We start from the raw sequence: 26,749 nt of genomic DNA, 5'->3' as shown, positions 1-26,749 counted from the left end.
GCCGTTTGAACGTAAACTTTTATTTTTTTATCAAGGCAGAAACAGTGTACTTTCATGTGCCTTAATAACAAACTTGTATGCCATCTGTAAATATGCATAAAATTGTTAAATTACTAGCCTAGTTGGTTTAGCCACAGAAAAAAACAGCAACCTTCCCGCTAGCAATGATTGGCTGACATAATGAGTGGTCTGGACATGCCGAGAGATGAGTTTGGATTGGTTTGACATATAGCATGCTTCTGTCTATTTGAGCTGGTCAGTATGTGTAGGTAATCCTGTCTAACACAGCTTTTTTTAATGTATCACGTAGTAAAACTGCAAGTGTTGTTGTCCACTTTCTGGAGGACCGAGTTTTGAAATCAGTGTAATTCGAGTATGATAGCTAAGGACATGGAGAAAAAACACCTGTCTCAAGATTACATATTTAAAGTAAGGGTACCCATGGTATCCGTGACAGGAGTCACGTCCATCCATGATGTATACGGGTAAGATAGTCCAGCTAGCTACATTTTGAGATATTACATGTTTCTAATTTTGAAAGAAAGTGGTTTCATTTCAAGTTAAAGTGTACTGTTAGCTAGCTAACGTTAGCTGGCTGGCTCGCTAGCCAATGTTACGTGTATGATCTTATTATTCGTATCTCAGAGCCATTTGCTTGGCTAGTTATAGCCTAATGTTAGCTAGCTAACATTGAACCTGGTTGGTTAGCTACCAGCAGATTCATGCAGGGTGGTAACGTCATGAGTTGGGATTAGCTAGCTAGCTAAACAATGAGTGGAAGTTTTTGTTAATAAGACATGTAGCTAACTAGCTACATGTCTTAACAAAAGACTACACTATACAAGTAACCATTTTGGGTGCGTTCGTAAATTCAGTCTGGCCATCTACTCCGATTCCAGAGCACTCTCGTCTGAGTGTGCCAGAGCGCAGAATAACTGATGAATTTAAGAACGCTCAATACCCGTTCAATATGGCCAGTGTTAGGAAACGTCGGCAAATAAACGTAATTAAATTGTTGCCAGCAGCACAGTTACAGTCATCATCGCTCTGGATAACATGAAAACATCCTAACCAGTTCTGCTAGGGCGAGTAAAATGGTCAGAGTTTGGGTGGGGGCTAACGCTTAAGAGAGTGTGAACGATGCTGAATGGGGGTAGACAAAGAAGAGCTCTCCAGTAGGTACAAAAACATTCAAAGGCCATTTTCTCAAAAGTGAGGTTATAAGTTTGTCAACATTCAAAGCAGAATTACTTTCCCATTGTTCCTCAAATACAGTGTATGATATACCATTTTGTAGCTCTGTGTCTCTGCTTTTATCATATGTAAAAAACACAATGTCAAATTTTGCTACATAAGAGCGAATTAAGGCGGTCGGTCACATATGTGGGAACAACTTCAAGACTGTTGGAAAAGCATTCCAGGTGAAGCTGGTTAAGATAATGCCAAGAGTGTCCAAAGCTGTCATCAAGGCAAAGGGTGGCTACTTTGAAGAATCAAAAATATATTTTGATTTGTTCCAAACTTTTTGGGGTTGCTACATGATTTCATATGTGTTATTTCATAGGTTTGATGTCTTCATTTTTATTATACAGTGTAGAAAATAGTAAAAATAAAGAAACAACCTTGAATGAGTAGGTGTGTCCAAACTTTTGACTGGTACTGTGTGTGTTTTATGATTTAGCATTAAAATCATGGAACATTGTTCACATACACAATGATACACAAGTTTACCATACAAAGAATCTGTAAAAAGATACAACATCATTGTTATACGCAAGATGTGACCGTTGTCTGTCAAAGGACTTGTATCATATAGAAATGACTCCATCTATAAGGAACCTAGGCCCCGTAACAGTTCATTGCAGTCTGGAGAGAAAAGGAGGGTCCACAAGATGGGGGTCAGAACTCGCTCTCCTCCAGTATCTCCTCCATGGTCTCTCCCAGTGTCATCTCTCCGTCACTACCTGACAGACTCTTCCTGGTGTGGAACTCCAATCCTCCCATTTCTCTCCCCCTTCCTCTCCACCCTGCCACTGCCCCTCCTTCTCCCCCTCCTCTGTCCCCCTGCCAGGCCACCTGCAGCAGGTGTGAGTGTGTGGCAGGCCCACCCTCCTCCTCATATGATTCGCTCTGATGGGAGCGTCGGCCTCTGGAGCACTTCCACAGGTGTTTGAGGGGCGCGTCCCGGTAGTCAATACAGGGCGTGACCTGGAAGTGGTTAGTGAACCGGAAGAGCTGCCAGTGCTTCTTCAGCTCCGCCTGGAACTGGAGTTAACAGATTTATGTTGGTGTTTTATTTATTATTTCCCATTATGATTTGTTAGCCTAACACGTAAGACTACAGTACATTTAACTGATAGTTTGTGGATAGCTACCTCTCCATTGGCGAAGCAGTACAGGACAGAAACCAAGAATCCCTGAGAGAGAGGTATGACAATGATTGCCATTACTCTACTGGCTCATTTTCCTTTGCATTTTTATCAGGACTAATTTCTCCCACTAAATGTTGTTCTCAATGGGATCTGGGTGCTTTCCTTTCTTTCCTCAACAGGAACATAAATCAACAGAAACATAATAAAACATTGTTATGTTGTTGTTGTGACATGTGGCCATTGTTCTCACCTGGAAGGAGCTGAGGGTGAGGTTGATGACGTTCCTGGCATAGCGGGTATTTCCCTCCACACACTCGTCAATCAGGAGAGTGAAAACCACCTCGTGGATTCCCAGTAAAGGGATCAGGACTAGTGTAGCCCTGGCCAAGCTTAGAGGAAAGGAAAGGCGTTATGGCATTCAGACAGTACTGGGATTTTACTCCTGTAACAGATCAGTCACCCTTTTGAGCAACAGTACCTGTATCTGTAGTCTGTGAATCTCACTTGGTCTGCTTTTAACTTTGAGAGCAGCAGCATTAGTATTTTGATGAATATGTAGAAAATGACCTGCAACACAAATCAATTAAGAGTTTTTTTTCTGTAAAACAGTAAGACATGTCTCGGTTTTTAGTCTGGTGTGTCAAAACAGTGTCTTTAAGAACAGAAACCCCATCTTATTGTCATCAGTGCACCCTAACCATTCTGCCCTATAGATATGCTTGTGACCACATATGACAACGACTGCTCTGGCTGAAGTCTATGTCATTTGGTCTCTACTAACTACTGATCTTACAGACATCCCAAAATCAGTGTGAAATCAGTGAGAAATCACTGGAACGCTCAGGAGAACTGATGCCCCCAGTGGGTCAGTCTATATTGTTTGATGGATGATTTATCATTGTGTCACATTCTTAGGTATCAGTCCCCCTCCCCTGCCCATAGACGAGCACACGCACTGCACTCGTCCTGGAGAAGCTACCGGCGCCAAACAGTAGTGTCGAAGCGGATCCCTTTTGAGTTGTATGGGTCATCTCACGGTCAGGAACATGGAAGGCTTCAATTTGTTAGTAGGCCTAAGACGCAGATGTCAGCAGCAGGATAAACTCCAATCACAGGTAAAGACTAGTTAGTTAGCTATCCTGTTGAAACAATCTGATTTACATAAATCAGCTATCAGCTGATAGCCCTCCCCTCTTTGCTCTCTCTTTGAGCAGAAGGCTATAAGCTTGCTTGCAATGGGATTTTGCAGAAAATAAAGGCCTATGCTAAAAAATATATGTGTTAATAATAATAATGAAAACTAATATATACACTGAGTATACCAAACATTAGGAACACCTTCCTAATATGGAGTTGCTCATAGAACAGCCTCAATTCGTTGGGGCATGGACTCTACAAGGTGTTGAAAGCATTCCACATGGATGCTGGCTCATGTTGACTCCAATGCTTCCCACAGTTGTGTCAAGATGGCTGGATTTCCTTTGGGTGGTGGACCATTCTTGAAAAACCCAGCAGTGTTTCAGTTCTTGACACAAACCGGTACACCTGGCACCTACTACTATACCCCATTCAAAGGCACTTAAGTATTTTGTCTTGCCCATTGACAATCTGAATGGCACACATACAAAATCCATATGTCAATTGTCTCAAGGCTTAAAAGTCCTTCTTTAACCTGTCTCCTCCCCTTCATCTACACTGATTGAAGTAGATATAACAAGTGACATTAATAAGGGATCATTGCTTTCACCTGGTCAGTCTGTCTATTAAAACCTTCCCTAACCAGTAACCGTGGATTGATGACAGCATTCGCGCAAAACTGAAAGCACGTACCACCGCATTTAATCATGGTACCACCGCATTTAATCATGGCAAGGCGACTGGAAACATGACCGAATACAAACAGTGTAGTTATTCCCTCCGTAAGACAATCAAACAAGCAAAGCGTCAGAATAGAGACAAAGTGGAGTCACAATTCTACGGCTCAAACACGAGACGTATGTGGCAGGGTCTACAGACAATCACGGATTACAAAAAGGAAACCAGCCCCGTCGCGGAGATCGATGTCTTGCTCCCAGACTAATTAAACAACTTCTTTGCGCGCTTTGAGGACAATACAGTGCCACTGACACGGCCCGCTACCAAAGACTGTGGGCTCTCCTTCTCTGTGGCCTAAGTGAGTAAAACATTTAAACTTGCTAACCCTCGCAATGTTCCCGGCCCAGATGGCAACCCTAGCCACGTCCTCAGAGCACACACAGACCACCTGGCTGGTGTGTTTATGGACATATTCAATCAATCCCTATCCCAGTCTGCTGTCCCCACATGCTTCAAGATGGCCACCATTGTTCCTGATCCCAAGAAAGCTAAGGTAACTGAACTAAATGATTATTGCCATGTAGCACTTACTTCTGTCATCATGAAGTGCTTTGAGAGACTAGTCAAGGATCATATCACCTCCACCCGACCTGTCACCCTAGACCCCCTTCCAATTTGCTTACCGCCCCAATAGGTCCACAGACGATGCAATGGCCATCACACTGCCCTATCCCATCTGGACAAGAGGAACAATACAGTGGGGCAAAAAAGTATTTAGTCAGCCACCAATTGTGCAAGTTTTCCCACTGTAATTTTCATCATAGGTACACTTCAACTATGACAGACAAAATGAGGGAAAAAAATCCAGAAAATCACATTGTAGGATTTTTTATGAATTTATTTGCAAATTATGGTGGAAAATAAGTATTTGGTCAATAACAAAAGTTTATCTCAATACTTTGTTATATACCCTTTGTTGGCAATGACACAGGTCAAACGTTTTCTGTAAGTCTTCACAAGGTTTTCACACTCTGTTGCTGGTATTTTGGCCCATTCCTCCATGCAGATCTCCTCTAGAGCAGTGATGTTTTGGGGCTGTCGCTGGGCAACACGGACTTTCAACTCCCTCCAAAGATTTTCTATGGGGTTGAGATCTGGAGACTGGCTAGGCCACTTCAGGACCTTGAAATGCTTCTTACGAAGCTACTCCTTCGTTGCCCGGGCGGTGTGTTTGGGATCATTGTCATGCTGAAAGACCCAGCCACATTTCATCTTCAATGCCCTTGCTGATGGAAGGAGGTTTTCACTCAAAATCTCACGATACATGGCCCCATTCATTATTTCCTTTACACGGATCAGTCGTCCTGGTCCCTTTGCAGAAAAACAGCCCCAAAGCATGATGTTTCCACCCCCATGCTTCACAGTAGGTATGGTGTTCTTTGGATGCAACTCAGCATTTTTTTGTCCTCCAAACACGACGAGTTGAGTTTTTACCAAAAAGTTCTATTTTGGTTTCATCTGACCATATGACATTCTTCCAATCCTCTTCTGGATCATCCAAATGCTCTCTAGCAAACTTCAGACGGGCCTGGACATGTACTGGCTTAAGCAGGGGGACACTTCTGGCACTGCAGGATTTGAGTCCCTGGCGGCGTAGTGTGTTACTGATGGTAGGCTTTGTTACTTTGGTCCCAGCTCTCTGCAGGTCATTCACTAGGTCCCCCCGTGTGGTTCTGGGATTTTTGCTCACGGTTCTTGTGATCATTTTGACCCCACGGGGTGAGATCTTGCGTGGAGCCCCAGATCGTGGGAGATTATCAGTGGTCTTGTATGTCTTCCATTTCCTAATAATTGCTCCCACAGTTGATTTCTTCAAACGAAGCTGCTTACCTATTGCAGATTCAGTCTTCCCAGCCTGGTGCAGGTCTACAATTTTGTTTCTGGTGTCCTTTGACAGCTCTTTGGTCTTGGCCATAGTGGAGTTTGGAGTGTGACTGTTTGAGGTTGTGGACAGGTGTCTTTTATACTGATAACAAGTTCAAACAGTTGCCATTAATACAGGTAACGAGTGGAGGACAGAGGAGCCTCTTAAAGAAGAAGTTACAGGTCTGTGAGAGCCAGAAATCTTGCTTGTTTGTAGGTGAGCAAATACTTATTTTCCACCATAATTTACAAATAAATTCATTAAAAATCCTACAATGTGATTTTCTCGATTTATTTTCTCATTCTGTCTGTCATAGTTGACATGTACCGATGATGAAAATTACAGGCATCTCTCATCTTTTTAAGTGGGAGAACTTGCACAATTGGTGGCTGACTAAATACTTTTTTTGCCCCACAGTATGTAAGAATGCTGTTTATGGACTACAGCTCAGCATTCAACCCCATACTACCCTCCAAACTCATCATTAAGCTTAAGACCATGGGTCTCGACCCCACCCTGTGCATCTGGGTCCTGGACTTCCTGATGGGCCGCCCCCAGGTGGTGAAGGTAGGAAACAATATCTCCACTCCGCTGATCCTCAACACTGGGGCCCCACAAGGGTGCGTTCTCAGCCCTCTCCTGTACTCCCTGTTCACCCATGACTGCATGGCCATGCACGCCTCCAACTCAATCCTCAAGTTTGCAGACAACACTACAGTGGTAGGCTTGATTACCAACAACGACGAGGCAGCCTACAAGGAGGAGGTGAGGGCCCTCGGAGTGTGGTGTCAGGAAAACAGCACCTCTTCAACCTCAGTAGGCTGAAAAAAATGTGGCTTGTCACCGAAAACCCTCACTAACTTTTACAGGTGCTGTATCACCGCCTGGTACGGCAACTGCACCGCCCACAACTGCAGGGCTCTCCAGAGGGTGGTGCGGTCTGCACAACGCATCACCGGGGGCAGATTACCTGCCCTCCAGGATACCTACACCACCCAATGTCAGAGGAAAGCAAAAAAGATCATCAAGGACAATAACCACCCGAGCCACTACATGTTCACCCTGCTTCCATCCAGAAGGCGAGTTCAGTACATGTGGATCAAAGCAGGGACAGAGTGATTGAAAGGCAAAAGTTTGTACACACCTACTCATTCAAGCGTTTTTCTTTATTTGTACCATTTTCTACATTGTAGAATAATAGTGGAAATCAAAACTATAAAATAACACATATGGAATCATGTAGAAAGCTAAAAAGTGTTAAACAAATCAAAATATATTTTATATTTCAGATTCTTCAAAGTAGCCACCCTTTGCCTGGATGACAGCTTTGCACACTCTTGGCATTCTCTCAACCAGCTTCATGAGGTAGTCACCTGGAATGCATTTCAATTAACAGTTGTGCCTTGTTAAAAGTTAATTTGTGGAATTTCTTTCCTTCTTAATGAGTTTGAAGGATAGCCCTATTTGGTAAAAGACCATATTATGGCAAGAACAGCTCAAATGATCACGATTCAGGATATGACCCAGATGCAGACACAGGAAGCGGATAGTACAGTTCTCAGAATATTTATTATAACAATTAGGCAGGCAAAGGGCAGGTTGAGGGCAGGCAGAGGTTTGTAATCCAAGGTAGAGTCAATCAGGGACAGAACGGCAGGCAGGCTCAGGGTCAGGACAGGCAGAAAGGTCAAAACCAGGAAGACTACAAAACTTCAGAACAGGAGAAATGGGAAAACCGCTGATAAAAACAAGACGGATAGGCAACAGTGCCCCCCCCCCCCCCCCCACCTAGTGTCCTATCCAAGCACATACAGTTGAAGTCGGAAGTTTACATACACCTGAGCAAAATACATTTAAACTCAGTTTTTCACAATTCCTGACATTTAATCCTAGTAAAAAATCTCTGTCTTAGGTCAGTTAGGATCACCACTTTATTTTAAGAATGTGAAATGTCAGAATAATAGTAGAGAGAATGATTTATTTCAGCGTTTATTTCCTTCATCACATTCCCAGTGGGTCAGAAGTTTACATAAACTCAATTAGTATTTGGTAGCATTGCTTTTAAATTGGTTAACTTGGGTCAAACGTTTTGGGTAGCCTTCTACAAGCTTCCCACAATAAGTTGGGTGAATTTTGGCACATTCCTCCTGACAGAGCTGGTGTAACTGAGTCAGGTTTGTAGGCCTCCTTGCTCGCAAATTGCTCGCAGTTCTGCCCAGAAATTTTCTATAGGGTTGAGGTCAAGGCTTTGTGATGGCCACTCCAATACCTTGACTTTGTTGTCCTTGCAAGCCTCCCCCTTTTTCCTCCAAACATAACGATGGTCATTATGGCCAAACAGTTCTATTTTTGTTTCATCAGACCAGAGGACATTTCTCCAAAAAGTACGATCTTTGTCCCCATGTGCAGTTGCAAACCGTAGTCTGGCTTTTTTATGGTGGTTTTGGACCAGTGGCTTCTTCCTTGCTGAGCGGTCTTTCAGGTTATAGGACTCATTTTACTGTGGATATAGATACTTTTGTACTTGTTTCCTCCAGCATCTTCACAAGGTCCTTTTGATGTTTGCACTTGATTTGATTTGCTTTGCACTTTTCGCACCAAAATACATTAATCTCTAGGAGACAGAACGCTTCTCCTTCCTGAGCGGTATGATGGCTGCGTGGTCCCGTGGTGTTTATACTTGCGTACTATTGTTTGTACAGATGAACGTGGTACCTTCAGGCGTTTGGAAATTGCTCCCAAGGATGAACCAGACTAGTGGTCGACAATTATTTTTCTGAGGTCTTGGCTGTTTTCTTTAGATTTTCCCATGATGTCAAGCAAAGAGGCACTGAGTTTGAAGATAGGCCTTGAAATACATCCAAAGGTACACCTTCAATTGACTCAAATGATGTCAATTAGCCTATCAGAAGCTTCTAAAGACATGACATCATTTTCTGGAATTTTCCAAGCTGTTTAAGGTACAGGCAACTTAGGGTATGTCAACTTCTGACCCACTGGATTTGTGACACAGTGAATTATAAGTTAAATAATCTGTCTGTAAACAATTGTTGGAAAAATGACTTGTGTCATGCACAAAGTAGATGTCCTAACCGACTTGCCAAAACTATAGTTTGTTAACCTGTTAGGGCTAGGGGGCAGTATTTGCACGGCTGGATAAAAAAATGTACCCGATTTAATCTGGTTACTAATCCTACCCAGTAACTAGAATATGCATATACTTATTATATATGGATAGAAAACACCCTAAAGTTTCTAAAACTGTTTGAATGGTGTCTGTGAGTATAACAGAACTCATTTGGCAGGCAAAACCCTGAGACAGATTCTGACAGGAAGTGGATATCTGATGTGTTGTATTACCTTTAAACCTATGCCATTGAAAAACACAGGGGCTGAGGAATATTTTGGCACTTCCTATTGCTTCCACTAGATGTCACCAGCCTTTACAAAGTGTTTTGAGTCTTCTGGAGGGAGATCTGACCGAACAAGAGCCATGGAACGATGATGGCCCATTAGACACCTGGCGCGCGAGTTCATGTTGGGTACCCTCGTTCCAATACGTTATAAAAGAGAATGGATTCGTCCACCTTGAATATTATTCATGTTCTGGTTAAAAAAGGCCCTAATGATTTATGCTATACAACGTTTGACATGTTTGAACGAACGTAAATATATTTTTTCCCCTCGTTCATGAAGTGAAGTCCGGCGGGCTTAGATCATGTGCTAACAAGACGGAGATTTTTGGACATAAATGATGAGCTTTTTTGAACAAAACTACATTCGTTATGGACCTGTGATACCTGGAAGTGACATCTGATGAAGAGAATCAAAGGTAATGGATTATTTACATAGTATTTTCGATTTTAGATCTCCCCAACATGGCGGCTAGTCTGTATCGCAACGCGTATTTTTCTGGGCGCAGTGCTCAGATTATTGCAAAGTGTGATTTCCCAGTAAGGTTATTTTTAAATCTGGCAAGTTGATTGCGTTCAAGAGATGTAAATCTATAATTCTTTAAATGACAATATAATATTTTACCAATGTTTTCTAATTTTAATTATTTAATTTGTGGTGCTGACTTGAATGCCGGTTATTGGAGGGAAACGATTTCCTGAACATCAACGCCACAGTAAAACGCTGTTTTTGGATATAAATATGAACTTGATAGAACTAAAAATGCATGCATTGTCTAACACAATGTCCTAGGAGTGTCATCTGTTGGAGATTGTAAAAGGTTAGTGCATCATTTTAGCTGATTTTATGGTTTTGGTGACGCCTGTCTTTGAATTGGCACAACATTACACACAACTCTTGTAAATGTACTGTCCTAACATACTCTAAATTTATGCTTTCGCCGTAAAACCTTTTTGAAATCGTAAAACGTGGTTAGATTAAGGAGATGTTTATCTTTCAAAGGGTGTAAAATAGTTGTATGTTTGAAAAATTTGAATTTTGACATTTATTTGGATTCAAATTTGCCGCTCTTGAAATGCACCTGCTGTTGATGGAGTGCACCACGGGTGGGACGCTTAACAAGAAATTTGTGGATTGGTTAAAGAATGAGTTTTAATGCCTCCAACGTAAGTGTATGTAAACTTCCGACTTCAACTGTACCTGGTTGACCGGGATGTTGGCGGTCGGAACTCAGCGAAGAGGGCTGGGTCCAGGATGTTCCTAGAGGGGTCTCAGTACCTCTCCTCCGGGCCATAACCCGCCCAGTCAACCAGATACTGGAATCCCATGCCCTGAGGTCAAACACTCAGGAGGCGCCTCACTGTTTATGCCAGATGGCCGTCGATAAGACTGGAGACAGGAGTGGGCCTGGAAACAGGAGACAAAAGGCTGTGAGACAGAGGTTTAATTCTAGACACATGGAAAGTGAAATGTATATGGAGGGTGCAGGGCAACAGAAGATGAACAGCAGTGGGGCTAAGGACTTTAGAGATGGGGAAAGGGCCAATAAAGCGGGGGGAAAGTTTACGGGACTCCACCCAGAGGGGCAGATCCCGAGTGGGGAGCCATACCATCTGCCCGGGATGATAGCGGGGAGCCAGGGTCCGGTGGTGGTCCGCTTGTTGACGATACCTGAAGGTGGTCTTAAGAAGAGCAGACTGGGCTCTCTTTCAGGTACGCGGATGTACATCTGGGCCGAAGGTATGTTGACCTCTTCCTCTTGCTCAGGGAAGAGTGGGGGGCTGATAACCCATGGAGCACTCGAAAGGTGAGAGACTAGTGGCCGAGCAGGGAAAGGGATTCCGGGCATACTCCACCCATACAAGTTGCTGGCTCCAGGTGGTGGGGTTGGCCGAGAAGAGGCACTAAAGAGTCGTCTTCAGGTCCTGAATGGCCTGCTCCAACTGGCCGTTAGATTGAGTATGAAACCCCGAGGACAGGCTGGCCGACGACCCAATGATGTTGCAGAACGCGTTCCAGAATCGGGACGAGAACTAAGGACCACGATCGGAGACTATGTCGACTGGAAGTCCATGGATTCAGAAGACTTACCATGAGTTGGGCCGTCTTCTTGGCTGAGGGTAACTTGGGAAGGGGGATGAAGTGGGCAACTTTGGAAAACCTATCCACCATTGTAAGGATGGTGGTGTTGCCATCAGATGGAGGGAGACCAGTGACAAAGTCCAGGGATATATGGGACCAGGGGCGATGAGGAACAGGGAGTGGTTAAAGGAGGCCAGGCCGGAGCTTGCCACAGTCTTATGCTGAGCACACACCATGCATGCGGCGATGAATGTCAGAAAACATAGTGGGCCACCAAAAACTTTGTCAGAGGAAGGCCAGGGTATGGCGGGAGCCGTGACGGGAGGTTAGATTAGAGTAATGAGCCCATTCCAGGACCAGGGACCAGCCTAAACAGGAGGTAGTGAGGATGGTCTCTGGGTCAGACGGAGTAGCAGCGGAGCTATGCAAGCGAGAGAGGGCATCAGGCTTCACATTCTTGGACCCAGTGCGGTAGGAGATGGTGAAATTGAAACAAGTGAACAGAGCCCAACTAGCCTGCTTTGAGTTGAGGCACTTGGCAGTGCAGAGATATTCCAGATTCTTATGGTCGGTCCACACTAGGAATGGATGTTCCGCCTTTTCTAGCCAGTGACTCTATTCCTCCAACATCATAGTTCCTCTCCACGGGATTAAGACGATGGTTAAGAAAAACGCAGGGATACAGCTTTTGGTCCTGGGCAGAACGCTGGGACAGGACTGCCCCCACTCCAACGTCCGAGGTGTAGACCTCCACCACAAACAGACGGGACGGGTCCGGATGGATTAAGATGGGAGCTGTAGTGAACCAATGCTTGAGATCCGAAAATGCCTGGTCAGCAGCTGGGGATCATGTGAATGGAACCTTGGGTCATGTGAATGCAGAGAGGGGGGAAGCCAGGATGCTGTAGCCCCGGATGAAGCAGTGGTAGAAATGAGAAAATCCAAGAACATTGCAGGTGCACTCTGGATGAAGTGTTGGGGCCACTCCACCACCGCTCTCACCTTGTCTGGATTCATCTGAATGTTTCCGGCAGCAATGACGTATCCCAGAAAGGAGATAGTGGATTGATGAAAGTCTTACTTCTCCGCCTTGACAAACAACTGGTTCTCAAGGAGGCGCTGCAGGACTTGTCTGATGTGGAGAACATGCTCCTGAACTGAACGGGAAAAGACAAGGATGTTGTCAAGGTAGACAAACACGAACCGGTTCAACATGTCACGGAGCACATCATTGACCAGAGCCTGGAACACTGCGGGAGCATTGGTCAGTCCGCTGGCAGTCTGGCATAACCAGATACTTCCATTAATTTCCTTCCCTTATCATTCATTTCCTTCCCTTATCTGAATCAGATGGTAGGCATTCCGAAGGTCCAACTTTGAGAATACAGTCTCCTGGAGACGCTCGAAAGCCGAGGAGATGAGTGGTAGCGGGTTGCAGTTCTTTACCGTGATGTCATTAAGGCCCCAGTAGTCGATACACGGACGCAGGGTTTTGTCCTTCCCCACAAAGAAGAACCCTGCGCCGGCAGGGGAGGAAGGATGAATGAACCCTGCCCCAAGAGTCCTCAATGTACCCTTCCAATGTACCCTTTCCAACAGAAAACACAGATATAAATACACAGGGGATAATGGGGAAAAATAGGAGTCACCTGGTGGGGGGTGGAGACAAGCACAAGACAGGTGAAACAGATCAGGGTGTGACACAAATAAGCAAAGAGAATCGACCGTCCCTCATTACTTTAAGACATGAAGGTCAGTCAATGTGGAAAATGTAAAGAACTTTGAATGTTTCTTCAAGTGCAGTCGCAAAAACCATCAAGCGCTATGATGAAACTGTCTCTTCTCAGGACTGCCACAGGAAAAGAAGACCCAGAGTTAACTTTGCTGCAGAGGATAAGTTCATTAGAGTTACCAGCCTCAGAAATCATCAATTCACTGCATTTAAGATTGGAGCAGACAAATCTCAACATCAACTGTTCAGAGGAGACTGCATGAATCATCATGGTCAAATTTCTGCAAAGAAACCACTATTAAAGGACACCAATAAGAAGAAGAGATTTGCTTGGGCCAAGAAACATGCGCAATGGACATTAGACCGGTGGAAATCTGTCCTTTGGTCTGATGAGTCAACATTTGAGATTTTTGGTTCCAACTGCTGTGGCTTTGTGAGAGGCAGAGTGGGTAAAAGGATGATCTCCGCATGTGTGGTTCCCACCGTGAAGCATGGAGGAGGAGGTGTGATGGTGTGGGGGTGCTTTGCTGGTGACACTGTCAGAGATTTATTTAGAATACAAGACACACTTAACCAGCATGGCTACCACAGCATTCTCCAGCGATATGCCGTCCCATCTAGTTTGCGCTTAGTGGGACTATCATTTGTTTTTCAACAGGACAATGACCCAACACACCGCCAGGCTGTGTAAGGGCTATTTGACCAAGAAGGAGAGTGATGAAGTGCTGCATCAGATGACATGGTCCCCACAATCACCAGACTGCAACCCAATTGAGATGGTTTGGGCTGAGTTGGACTGCAGAGTGAAGGAAATCAGCCAACAAGTGCTCAGCATATGTGGGAACTCCTTCAAGACTGTTGGAAAAGCATTCCAGGTGAAGCTGGATGAGAGAATGCCAAGAGTGTGCAAAGCTGTCATCAAGGCAAAGGGTGGCTCCTTTGAAGAATCTAAAATCTAAAATATATTTTGATTTGTTTAACACTGTTTTCATTACTACATGATTCCATATGTGTTATTTCATAGTTTTGATATCTTCACTATTATTCTACAATGTAGAAAATAGTAAAAATAAAGAAAAACCCTTGCATGAGTAGTAGCTGTGTCCAAACTTTTGACTGGTACTGTATATGTACACACTCATTTGGCTTAATTAGCTTTGAATGTAAGAAAATTAAGTCAACAGGTTTTTTTGGGGGGCCCTTTTTTCACTTTTAGCACCTTTCTCTCCAAGGTCGGTGCACAGCCCTGGTTGGTTGCTACTCACCAGCACAGATAAAGTGATCGGACCTCTTATTATCCACCAGATCCATCTATCCTTATTGGCCCAGCACCTTAGGACAGAAGATATTCAAACCAGATTTAGGCCTAGAGTATCAGCTTATAGCAGAGTCGTATTGGGTAATTACACAGATCCCTACTGATTGATTACTTTATGCGAAAAGCCAGAAATATGATGAGAAGTGTTGAAATGAGAGGAAATGCTCTCAAAATACTTACCCTTCATTTTCAAATAAAACTTTGGTAACTGTCCATGGCACCACAAACACGAATGGAGTACCTTTAGGAAGAAGAAAGAGTATTTTGTTGCCGTAGTTGTTAATCTATCTTCATTAGAGCCTTAACCTAGCCAATGAACATGTCTTTGAAACATTAGAACCTTACCCCAGCCAATGAGCATGTATCTCTTGAGCAGCCGTCTCTTGGTGAGGACAGCGGTGAAGAGGAGAGTGTGGAGGAAGATGGCTTCCACCAGGAGCCAGAAGTAGTTACAGGCTACAAAATATTCCATGGACATCCGGGAGGCCTTACATACCACCGCTATCTTCAGGAAGAGGAGAGACTATTCAATATTAGAAACGACACTGCCTTGTTAAATATATACATTACACTGCCTTGTTAAATATATACATTACACTGCCTTAACTATATATATACATTACACTGCCTTAACGATATACTTTACACTGCCTTGTAAAATATACATTATACTGACTTGTAAAATATAAATTACACTGCAGAACTACAGTGTAGACATTGTTAATGTTGTAAATGACTATTGTAGCTTGAAACGGCAGATTTTTTATGGAATATCTACATAGGCGTACAGAGGCCCATTATCAGCAACCATCACTCCTGTGTTCCAATGGCATGTTGTGTTAGCCTTTTATAAACTTAGATTAGCTAATTGATCATTAGAAAACCCTTTTGCAATTATGTTAACACAGCTGAAAACTGTTTTCCTGTTTAAAGAATCAATAAAACTGGCCTTCTTTAGACTAGTTGAGTATCTGTAGCATCAGCATTTGTGGGTTCGATTACAGGCTCAAAATGGCCAGAAACAAAGACTTTCTTCTGAAACTCGTCAGTCTATTATTGTTCTGAGAAATGAAGGCTATTCCATGCGAGAAATTGGCAAGAAACAGAATAGAAAGAGTAGTGGGAGGCCCCGGTGCACAATTGAGCAAGAGGACAAGTACATTAGAGTGTCTAGTTTGAGAAACAGATGTCTCACAAGTCCTCAACTGGCAGCTTCATTAAATAGTATCTGCAAAACACCAGTCTCAACGTCCACAGTAAAGAGGTGACTCCGGGATGCTGGCCTTCTAGGCAGAGTTACAAAGAAAAAGCCATATCTCAGACTGGCCAATAAAAAGAAAAGACTAAGATGGGCAAAAGAACACAGACAATGGACAAAGGAACTCTGCCTAGAAGGCCAGCATCCTGGAGTCGCCTCTTCGATGTTGACGTTGAGACTGGTGTTTTGTGGGTACTATTTAATGAAGCTGCCAGTTGAGGACTTGTGAGACATCTGTTTCTCAAACTAGACACTCTAATGTACTTGTCCTCTTGCTCAGTTGTGCACCGGGGCATCTCACTCCTCTTTCTATTCTGGTTAGAGATAGTTTGCACTGTTCTGTGAAGGGAGTAGTACACATCGTTGTACGAGATCTACAGTTTCTTGGCAATTTCTCGCATGGAATAGCCTTCATTTCTCAGAATAAGAATAGACTGACGAGTTTCAGAAGAAAGTTCTTTTTTTCTGGCCATTTTGAGCTTATATCATAAGAAATAAATATTCTGAAGGTCATTTCTAATTAAATTCTCTGCAGGAGATGAATACCACTGAATTGGAGTATGAGTTCCACCCTGGGTCGTCACTGGGTAGCTTGGTGTACATGACATGTAAAACGATCTCCTTTATGAAAACGGCTATGGCTCTCATCATGAACGACACAAACAGATTCATGTGGATGTAGTTCCTCGTACAGTGGAGCTTCCTGGAAGAGACAGAGGTTGGTATTGACTCAAAACCACCACTGACTATTTAGCGTGGAAGTTGATTTTGTTATTATGTGATTAAGATAAGTGCCCAGTACATAGGCAATCCAATGTAGTTGTTATAATGTCATTTATAGTGATCGACAACATCTGTGATCTTGTATTTCTACCTCCCCTGATATCCATTACATATTATATACTGACATTGAACACTGACTAGTGGGTTTGAATCGATGCCGTGACTAAGGAGAATGTCATTCATTTGCAATCATGTCATCGCCCAACCATAGTAGAATTCATCATAATCATCATCAACATGTGCCTAAGCTGTTGACGCTGACCCCTTGACGCTGACCCCTTGACCCTGACCTGAGAATGCCCATGAGGAGAGTGGCCAGAGAGAGGGAGAAGAGGGACAGAGCGTAGCCGACGATGGAGATAACCCTCAGTGCTGCTTGGCGAAACATCTCATCCTCCTGGAAAACACAGACAAACAAAAGTAAAAGAAGTGACCTTTGACCTCGATGGAACATTCTGCTTTTTATCTGGGATATGATTTATGTTTGACAATTCAGTTACAAGACCTTTTCCAAAAGTTTCCTCACAGCCTTTCCCTCACCTCGGCTTCAAAGAAACGATTCTCATCGCATTCTCTCTGGTCCCGCCAGGCTTCCGAAGAATTCTCCTGGAGTCGCCAGCTCCCATTGGACAGACACTGCCTGTACACACTCCTGGAGTCATCTGGGTCAGGAAGAGAAGAGGAACCAATAGATTGGTTATGGAGAGATGTGCTCACGAGCTAACCATGTTGGAAGATACGTTTAACTTTCTACTTTGGTAGAAATGGTATCATGTGATGTTGTGCCATCACGTGACATAATGGATATGGAACGTGTGTGATATGAAGCCTGGAGACTCACCCTCTGTGACCCAGGGGAGGTAAGAAGGACAGGGCACTGACACGTTACCAGGAGCTGAGTGGGGCCAACACACAAATAGATCAACCGTCCCGTTACAGTAGGTTCCTGAAAGGACAAACAAGGACAGAGTAAGGGGCAAACAGAAAAGTACATGAATAATAAAGTGCTACTGCTTATCTCAAAATTAATTTCCATACAGATTAATTGCAGCACTGACAGTCTGGCAGCAGTACAATTAAAATACACATTGTAGCAGAAACATGCTACAGCGATACATGCAAGTGGCCGTGTGTGTGTGTGTGTGTGTGTGTGTGTGTGTGTGTGTGTGTGTGTGTGTGTGTGTGTGTGTGTGTGTGTGTGTGTGTGTGCGCGGACCTGCTCTGTGTATGTGCAGGAGTGTGTAAATTTGTTAGTTAATAAATCGGTATGGGCCAAAAACAAACTGCTCACCAGTTCCTGAGAAGATGCTTTCTGCTAAACTCCTGGTGCAGTTCTCCCTATATTCATTCCTTTTAGAGATCAACTCTTTAAGCGTCAGCTTCATGGCATCAGCTAATGGGGAATCCTAAAGCAAATACAATACAATCAATCACAGAACCACCACCTTTCATGTCAAATAAGAAAATGGAAAAGGAATAGTCTATGATAAAATATACATGTTTACCACCCCCGGGCCCCAACAATGTGTCAGGAAGACAGAGGGGAATGTGGTTGTAGTGAGATTCCACAAGATGGCAGTGTTTGAGTAGGATTCATGCTGAGGTAACTAACTACTCAACCTCAATCGTTTTAGGTGTCAGTTTAGGTAATTTCACAAGCCTAGGGCTCAATTCAATCCGTGTCGCTGAAGTTCAGCGCTATCTTGCAATTGAAATGTAAAGGTAATTTCCAATTGAGCCGACATATCCAGGGTGAAAAGGTCCATTGCAGCCATTTTTATGTCAATATCAAATTATTTCTGGGTAACAATTAATAAGTACCTTACCGTGAATGTAAAATAAAAAAATAAAAAAATAAGCTTCTTGGCAAAGACATCATTTTGCCAGGACTGTCTGTCTGGGAGTGGTCTGAATGAGGATGGGTAGCTGTTATTAGCAGAGAGGTTAGGAACTTTCCTTATTGGTCTATTACCTAATTTATCACCTGGTGACCTAAACGCCATCCCTCGAAAACAGGATGAAATGAATTCAGGCGGTCTTTTCAAACAGCTCTTACAATAAAAAGGCATGATCATAATTTTCACAATTTCACAATATAATTCCAACCTCAGTGTGGAAATGTATATAAAACACAGAAAAATCATGTTTTTGACTGCACTGGGTCTTTAACTGTGAATGCAGTCTCCGCAAACGCGCTGAACTTCGGTGATATACGGATTGAATCGAGCCCATAATATCATGTGGTCTAAACTACTAGAAGTAAATGTACCGGTTTCATTTACTCTGAGGGGAGAAATAAACTTGGGAGATTTAACCGGCAGTGTCTCAGTTAGGCTGCGTTTACACAGGCAGCCCAATTCAGATCTTTCATCAATTATGTGCATATCTGTTACCCATCTGATTTTTTCAGCAACAACAACAAAAAAACACATAGAATCTGATCTTATAACTTCCAATTTATACCGCTTCCATATGGCTGCGTTTACACAAGCAGCCCAATTCAGATATTTAACCGGATTAATTGGTCTTTCGACCAATTAGATCAAATCTTTTGCCAATAATTGGGAAAATAAGTAGTTTCATTGCACATGAGCTGTCGTTAACATGACAACCACCCCAAAATGTAAAGCAACAGAGATGGGAAATTAGCGTTACATTTGTGTGCTCCTTCAGATGCTACATCAATCTGATACAGGTCACATGTAAAACTATGTGTGGACAGTCAGAAAAAAAAGATTGGAAATAAAAAGGAAATCAGATTTGGGTTCTTACCTGCATTTTCATGATCTTGGTCTAAAACTTAAGATTTCTTAACACATGCTTGGGCAACCCCCTTTCTCTCCCCAATTTCGTTATTATGATTTTGTCTCATCGCTGCAACTCCCCAACTGGCTTGGGAGAGGCGAACGTCGAGTCATGTGTCCTCCGAATCATGACCCGCCAAGCCGCGCTTCTTAACATCCGCGAGCTTAACCCAGAAGCCAGCTGCACCAATGTGTCGGAAGAAAAACACAGTTCAACTGATGACCAAAGTCAGCCTGCTGGCACCAGGCCCACCACAAGGAGTCGCTAGAGTGCGATGAGCCAAGTAAAGCACACCCCGACCAGACCCTCCCCTAACTAGGACAAAGCTGGGCCAATTATGCATCGAACTCCAGGCTGTAGTGACGCCGCAACACTGCGACGCAGTGCCTTGGACCACTGCGCCACTCAGGAGGCCCAACATTCTCTTTTGATTCTAGTGATAGACCAACCATTCTCTTCTAATTCTAATGAAGGACCAACCCTTCTGATTCTAGTGACATACCAATCTTTCTAATTCAAGTGACAGACCAAACCTTCTTTTACGATTTGAGTGACATACCAACCCTTCTCTTCTGATTCTAATGACAGACCAACCCTTCTCTTCTGATTCTAGTGACAGACCAACCCTTCTAATTCTAGTGACATACCAAGCCTTCTCTTTTAATTCTAATGACAGACCAACCCTTCCAATTCTAATGGCATACCAACCCCTCTCTTCTGATTCTGGAGACATATCCACTCTTCTCCTCTGATTCTAGTGACAGACCAACCCACCTCTTCTGATTCTAGCGACATACCAACCCTTCTGATTCTAGCGACAGACCAACTCTTCTCATCTGATTCTAGAGACAAACCAAACCTTCCGATTCTAATGACATACCAACTCTTCTCTTCTGATTCTAGTGACAGACCAACCCTTCTGATACTAGTGACAAACCAACCCTTCTGATTCTAGTGACATACCAACCCTTCTGATTCTAGTGACAAACAGACCCTTCTGATTCTAGTGACAAACAGACACTTCTGATTCTAGTGACAGACCAACCCTTCTCTTCTGATTCTAGTGACAGACCAACCCTTCTGATTCTAGTGACATACCAACCCTTATTTTACATTCTAGTGACAGACCAACCCTTCTCTTCTAATTCTAATGACAGACCAACCCTTCTTTTACGATTCTAGTAACATACCAACCCTTCTCTTCTAATTCCAATGACAGACCAACCCTTCTGATTCTATTGACATACCAACTCTTCTCATCTGATTTTAGTGACTTACCAACCCTTCTGATCCTAGTGACAGACCAACCCTTCTGATTCCAGTGACATACCAACCCTTCTCTTCTGATTCTAGTGACAGACCAACCCTTCTGATTCTAGTGACATACAGACCCTTCTGATTCTGGTGACATACCAACCCTTCTGATTCTAGTGACATAGCAATCTTTCTAATTCTAGTAACAGACCAACCCTTCTTTTCTGATTCAAGTGACAGACCAACACTTCTGATTCTGTGTACAGACCAACCCTTCTCGTCTGATTCTAGTGACTTACCAACCCTTCTCTTCTGATTCTAGATGACAGACCAACACTTTTGATTCTAGTGACAGACCAACACTTCTCTTCTGATTCTAGTGACAGACCAACCCTTCTCTTCTGATTCTAGTGACAGACCAACCCTTCTCTTCTTATTCTAGTAACATACTAACTCTTCTGATTCTGGTGACAGACCAACCCTTCTCTTCCTTTTTAAAGGTAAACAGAGAATCAAGTTTCTCATTTAGAATCTGTTGTTCCACGGGTGGGGTGTAGTACCATCCAATGGGTTCTATTTCTATGTGTGGTACTCTATCTCTGACTAACATTCCCTGCCTTGCCTTCACTCTCCAGTAGGGATACATATCTCAATCTTGAGCAGTGTATCCTCCCTGTGCCTGTCCATTCTATCCCTTTACACACCACCACCTGGTCCTCTATCCTATAAGAGCTCCCTGACTGTCTAACACTTCAATGACCCACTCCATTCCTCGTACACACCACCACCTGTTCCTCTGTCTGATAAGAGCTCCCTGACTGTCTAACATTTCAATTACCCATTCTATCTCCTACCACCAGGTTGTCTGTTTCCTACCACCAGGTTGTTGTCTGTTTCCTACCACCAGGTTGTTGTCTGTTTCCTACCACCAGGTTGTCTGTTTCCTACCATCAGGTTGTCTGTTTCCTACCACCAGGTTGTCTGTCTCCTACCACCACGTTGTCTGCCTCCTACCACCAGGTTGTCTGCCTCCTACCATCATGTTGTCTATCTCCTACCACCAGGTTGTCTGCCTCCTACCATCAGGTTGTCTGTCTCCTACCATCAGGTTGTCTGTTTCCTACCACCAGGTTGTCTGCCTCCTACCACCAGGTTGTCTATCTCCTACCACCAGGTTGTCTGTCTCCTACCATCAGGTTGTCTGTTTCCTACCACCAGGTTGTCTGCCTCCTACCACCAGGTTAACTATCTCCTACCACCAGGTTGTCTGCCTCCAACCACCAGGTTGTCTGTCTCCTACCATCAGGTTGTCTGTTTCCTACCACCAGGTTGTCTGTCTCCTACCATCAGGTTGTCTGTTTCCTACCACCAGGTTGTCTGTCTCCTACCACCAGGTTGTCTGTCTCCTATCATCAGGTTGTCTGGCTCCTATCATCAGGTTGTCTGGACAGCAGATATCACAGATGAGAGGAGAGAGAAAGAGTTTGTGTCGGTCTCTACTTTTATCTGGGGAGAAAAGAAAATACATGGGCTCTCCTCTACCTTAAAGAGAAAAGGCTTTAAAATTCACAAGACACTTAAGGATTCTGAGCTTAACTCAGTTATAGATTTGGAGAGAGTGCTGATGTAATTTAGGAACCTGAAATCAAATGTGAGAGTTCTCTATTTTTGTGAACAAATGTTTCATTTTGGAGTTATAAGGTTGGTAGCAACATGGCAAATCGTTGTGGAAATCTGTTACAGCCAAAGTCAACTACAAAATACACAATGCAATGCTCTCTCTATGGGCTGGCTTGTTAGTTAGCTAGCTAGGCAGCCAGCTAGCAAACGTAGCTACACACAATAATACCAAAGACAATATCAGCATGTAATGTAGCTAGTTAGCTGTAAATTGGGCTAAACAAACTGCACTATCAATTTGGGAGTTTACAATCTCACCATGTTCAACCTGCAGATTGATGTCCCTCACAGAGTGGAGCCTAATATTCGCAACTGCAGATATACATTTTGAGGCGATGGGAAACGTTGCCCATTCTACGTCAATGGGCCACTCGGTGCATTTTAGGCAATTCTGGGACAAGGAGCGCTCTCCTTCAAGGAGGGAATGGGAGTCTATTGGGCGTCAGCTCAAAAACCCAACATTAGCACAAATTTCATCAATAAGAAATACAACATTAAAAATATTTTCCGAAATGTGAGATAATTAACTTGCTATCTGTTGTTTCTCGACATATAACCTGAATTTGAGAAGGGATTACGTGATGATTAGCTTTGCAACCGCGTGACGCAGCATGACAACGTGAACGCGATTGGTCGACAGCCTGCTGGGTGGAGCATTATACCTTCCTTCATTCATTGGATTCTTATCTCCTTTCTGTAATATCTCTGGCAATGGCACCATGCAATGCACCCTGGACTAAAGAGAGAGACAAATAGGAAAAATGTGCTAGACCCTCTGTTAATAAAGAAAACATTTCTTGAGGTAGGAATATCGCAAAAATATGATCAATGGCTCATTCAAGAGAAGACAACCTATTACGTTATAACATCGGCCGGTATTGAAATCTGACATGTATGATAGATGCTTTAACTATCTAAAACTCGTATTCCTATACACTTATAGCGTAGTGAGAGAGACTTTATCACAGTGCTACGTCATACCGGACGGATCTCTGCCTGCTTGAACGCCAAGAACTCAGATACACATGAAAACATGAAATGACCCAGGGAATCGATATAACATCTCTCAGAGATGCACAGAAACAACATAACAATCAAAATGGGTGAACATTTCCTTTTAAGGGATGTATTTACAGTAAGCAGAGTTTTAGGAGTTACTCTGATACAATCATGCTTTGTCGTGCATTCTACAGCAGGTGCTGTATACTATATGTCCATTTCTGGCTGCTCTGGTATATTTTGTGTGCGACAGCAGATTTTGTGATAATATTCATGTCTGGAGTGATATCTATGGCCATATGTTTGCCATGCCATACAACCCAGTACATTATCATATAGCCACGTTGCTAAGCAACTCCAGTGTTCTTGCCTATCCCAGTTGCATATCTGTAAAAAATGTATTAAATACCATAAATTCAGGGCTTATCATCTCACCGAGTCAGTAAGATAGTTTATGGGTTTTACAGTCCAACAGTAGCAACTCATCCTCTCACCTAAATCAGATAGATTTCAGTTTATCCACTATGTTTCTCTGTTGTCAGATTGGATTATTTGTGAGATTACTTCAACACACTTTTTTTTACAGAATATTATGTTTGCCATATTTGACAGAATATTCTATATGGATATTTTTTACTGGCCGTTCTTTGAGCTGACAGAGGAAACAAGTAGGACGAGTTGTTAGGAAGATGTCACATGGTTCCAAAACTGGTGACCATTTTACCTGCAGACTGGAGAGGAGCAGTATGAGTAAGGGAGAGACTGTGGTACTCCCTAGTGCCCACCCTCCTCTGTGCCAGGCCGGTCGTAGCATGGGCATGGCACTTTGTTTACATATAAGCTGGATGGCACTTCCTGGATCCACCTGCCATCGATGCCTTCTTCACAGTCGTCCTTGTCTTAGGTCTACGCATACACTCCACATGGACACAAGCCTCTCCTCTAAATGGTCCAGTCTTTTCACCACTGTGGTTTTCCAGGTAAAGATGATTATGTTTGATGTGCTTAATGAAGCTGATTCACCGCGTAGGATCTCAGTGGTAGGTTTTTAGGTAAAAAAAAATAGAATTTGATTTGGATTCGACGCAGATTTTCCAAAAGCAGTGTCCTCTCTTCTATGTAGGCTCCTCTTGCAACGGTGGGTTTTTCAGCTAAAGATTTGTGATTTGTTAAGGTTAATCTCTTTAACTGCCTGGTAGAAATGGAGCCTGCTCCTCTCCTGTTTAGGATCTGAGTTTCACTTCTTTTAGTTGTGGTTGATATTCTGAAGGTAAATCGTTCCTTAAAGCTTCAATGTTTTGGCCGTTAAAGGTGAATTTAAGATATCCAGTCACTTCTTTGTTTCTTTGAGGCTTTCAACGTCAATCCTTTTCCAGATGTGATCAGTCTAGTAAAGATCTCTACATCTCTCCTAGTTTTAGTATTTCATAAAGTTGTCCTTTGTACTAAATCAAGTGAGTTAGTAAAGTTGTCCTCTGATCTAGATAACGTGAGTTTGTAAAGTTGTCCTCTGTCCCTCAGGTGTATAGTTAAGTTATCATCGGCTTCTTTGTATTTGATAAAGACTGTCTGCTGCGGGGGTTCTGTTGTCTGTACTCCCTGGTGACCTGAAAGTGACAGAGCGTCTGTGGCTCCTCACCCATCAGCCTGCCCCCCTTCTCCACCCGGCATTCTCCCAGCCAATCAAGATAAGACAAGGGAAAGCTATTTTAACTTTGTAGTCCAGGAGGGGAACGCACACACTTACGTTGAATGAATGCATGCAAACTCAAGCACCTACGACCACACAAACATCCACACAAACACAAACACATTCGTGGTAAAGCGTGCAATGTTGATCCATGTCTGGTGCTACAGGTTCAGTGACAGTTTTATGTGGGAGGTTAACTCACAGTAAGAGAGCCTCATCAACAGTATTTGACACTAATGGTATCCCTGTGTGGTCCAATGGATCTACAAACGCACTGCAGGAGCTGCAGTGGCCGTCACCAAACACACAGGATAGATTAGCAGCCAAGGTAACATTTGGTGCTACTGTTGGTACAGACGGTGCAGACGGTGCAGACAAAATGATACAACATATTGAATCAAATCAACTTTATCCAAAGTGTATTACTGTGTATGTTTAACAAAAAAATAGGACTTTATGGACATCTCAGCTACTGTTGTATCAATATGTTTTGACCATGGCAGTTTATAATCCAGGGTTACTCCAAGCAGTTTAGCCTCCTCAACTTGCTCAATTTCCACATTATTCATTACAAGATTTAGGTTAGGTTTAGGGTTTAGTGAATGATTTTTTCCAAATCAAATGCTTTTAGTTTTTGAAATATTTAGGACTAACTTATTCCTTGCCACCCATTCTGAAACTAACTGCAGCTCTTTGTTAACTTCTCTAGGCTTGGGGGCGCTATTTTCACGTCTGGATGAAAAGTGTGCCCAAAGTAAACTGCCTGCTACTCATGCCCAGAAGCTAGGATATGCATATAATTGGTAGATTTAGATAGAACACACTCTAAAGTTTCTAACTGTTTGAATAATGTCTGTGAGTATAACAGAACTGATTTGTCAGGCAAAACCTCGAGCTGAGGTCAATCTGTTTTCCATTGGTTTTCTATGGTAAGCCCGTTTTAATAGAAATATGCTTGCAGTTCCTGTAGCTTCCACTAGATGTCAACAGTCTTTAGAAATTGGTTGATGTTTTTCTTTAGAGAAATGAAGAAGTACGGCAGTTCAGAATGAGGGTCCAGCCGAGTGCACTCTAATGTTTTGATGTGCACGACCTGGAACGTGCTTTCTTTGTTTTCCTCCGGTATTGAACACAGTTTATCCCGTCTTAAATTTTATCGATTATTTACGTTAAAAAATACCTAAAGTTGTATTAGGAAAGTTGTTTCAAATGTTTGGATCAAGATTACAGGTAACTTATAAGATATTTTGTAGTCATGTTGCGCGAGTTGGAACCGGTGTTTTTTTTATCAAACGCGCCAAATAAATTGACATTTTGAAGATATAACGATGGAATTAATCGAACAAAAGGACCATTTGTGATGTTTATGGGACATATTGGAGTGCCAACAGAAGAAATTATTCAAAGGTAAGGCATGAATTAAATCGTTATTTCTGACTTTTGTGTTGCGCCTGGTGGGTTGAAATCGGATTTTCATGTGTTGGTATGCTGGGCGCTGTCCTCAGATTATCGCATGGTTTGCTTTTGCCGTAAAGCCGTTTTGAAATCTGACACGGTGGCTAGATTAACAAGAGGTTCAGCTTTAATTTGGTGTATGGCACTTGTAATATTTGTAATCATTTT

At 43.1% G+C, this 26,749-nt stretch overlaps 1 protein-coding gene across 2 annotated transcripts; it reads right to left on the bottom strand.

The window, feature by feature from the left end:
• On the bottom strand, nucleotides 1–25,217 carry LOC106578853 (glucagon-like peptide 2 receptor). 2 transcript variants are annotated; one of them, XM_045702357.2, is made up of 13 exons: nucleotides 24,161–25,217; nucleotides 17,990–18,104; nucleotides 17,540–17,644; nucleotides 17,239–17,360; nucleotides 16,989–17,095; nucleotides 16,462–16,618; nucleotides 15,003–15,162; nucleotides 14,838–14,898; nucleotides 14,605–14,671; nucleotides 2,851–2,939; nucleotides 2,623–2,761; nucleotides 2,376–2,417; nucleotides 1–2,265 (listed from the first exon to the last, which is right to left on the bottom strand). In XM_045702357.2, exons 1-13 carry the CDS (start codon nucleotides 24,254–24,256, stop codon nucleotides 1,900–1,902), a joined length of 1,626 nt encoding a protein of 541 aa, XP_045558313.2. In that variant the 5' UTR covers nucleotides 24,257–25,217; the 3' UTR covers nucleotides 1–1,899. The 2 variants fall into 2 exon arrangements, with proteins under 2 accessions (XP_045558313.2, XP_014013550.3); XM_014158075.3 differs by lacking the exon at nucleotides 24,161–25,217 and adding an exon at nucleotides 22,696–23,013.
• Nucleotides 25,218–26,749: the final 1,532 nt, after the last annotated feature.

This window comes from Salmo salar, chromosome 19 (genome assembly GCF_965601325.2).
Source record: "Salmo salar chromosome 19, fSalSal1, whole genome shotgun sequence".
Classification (NCBI taxonomy): domain Eukaryota; kingdom Metazoa; phylum Chordata; class Actinopteri; order Salmoniformes; family Salmonidae; genus Salmo; species Salmo salar.
This window is presented reverse-complemented; position numbering and strand designations above follow the sequence as displayed.

Coding starts and splice junctions, on each gene's coding strand:
- LOC106578853 (XM_045702357.2), bottom strand. CDS start 24,256: ATGCCCATGCTACGACCGGCCTGGCACAGAGGAGGGTGGGCACTAGGG. Junction 14,672..14,837: donor GTTTTATTTGAAAATGAAGG/GTAAGTATTTTG, acceptor TTCTGTCCTAAG/GTGCTGGGCCAATAAGGATA. Junction 2,940..14,604: donor CGATCACTTTATCTGTGCTG/GTGAGTAGCAAC, acceptor TTTGTGTTGCAG/GTCATTTTCTACATATTCAT.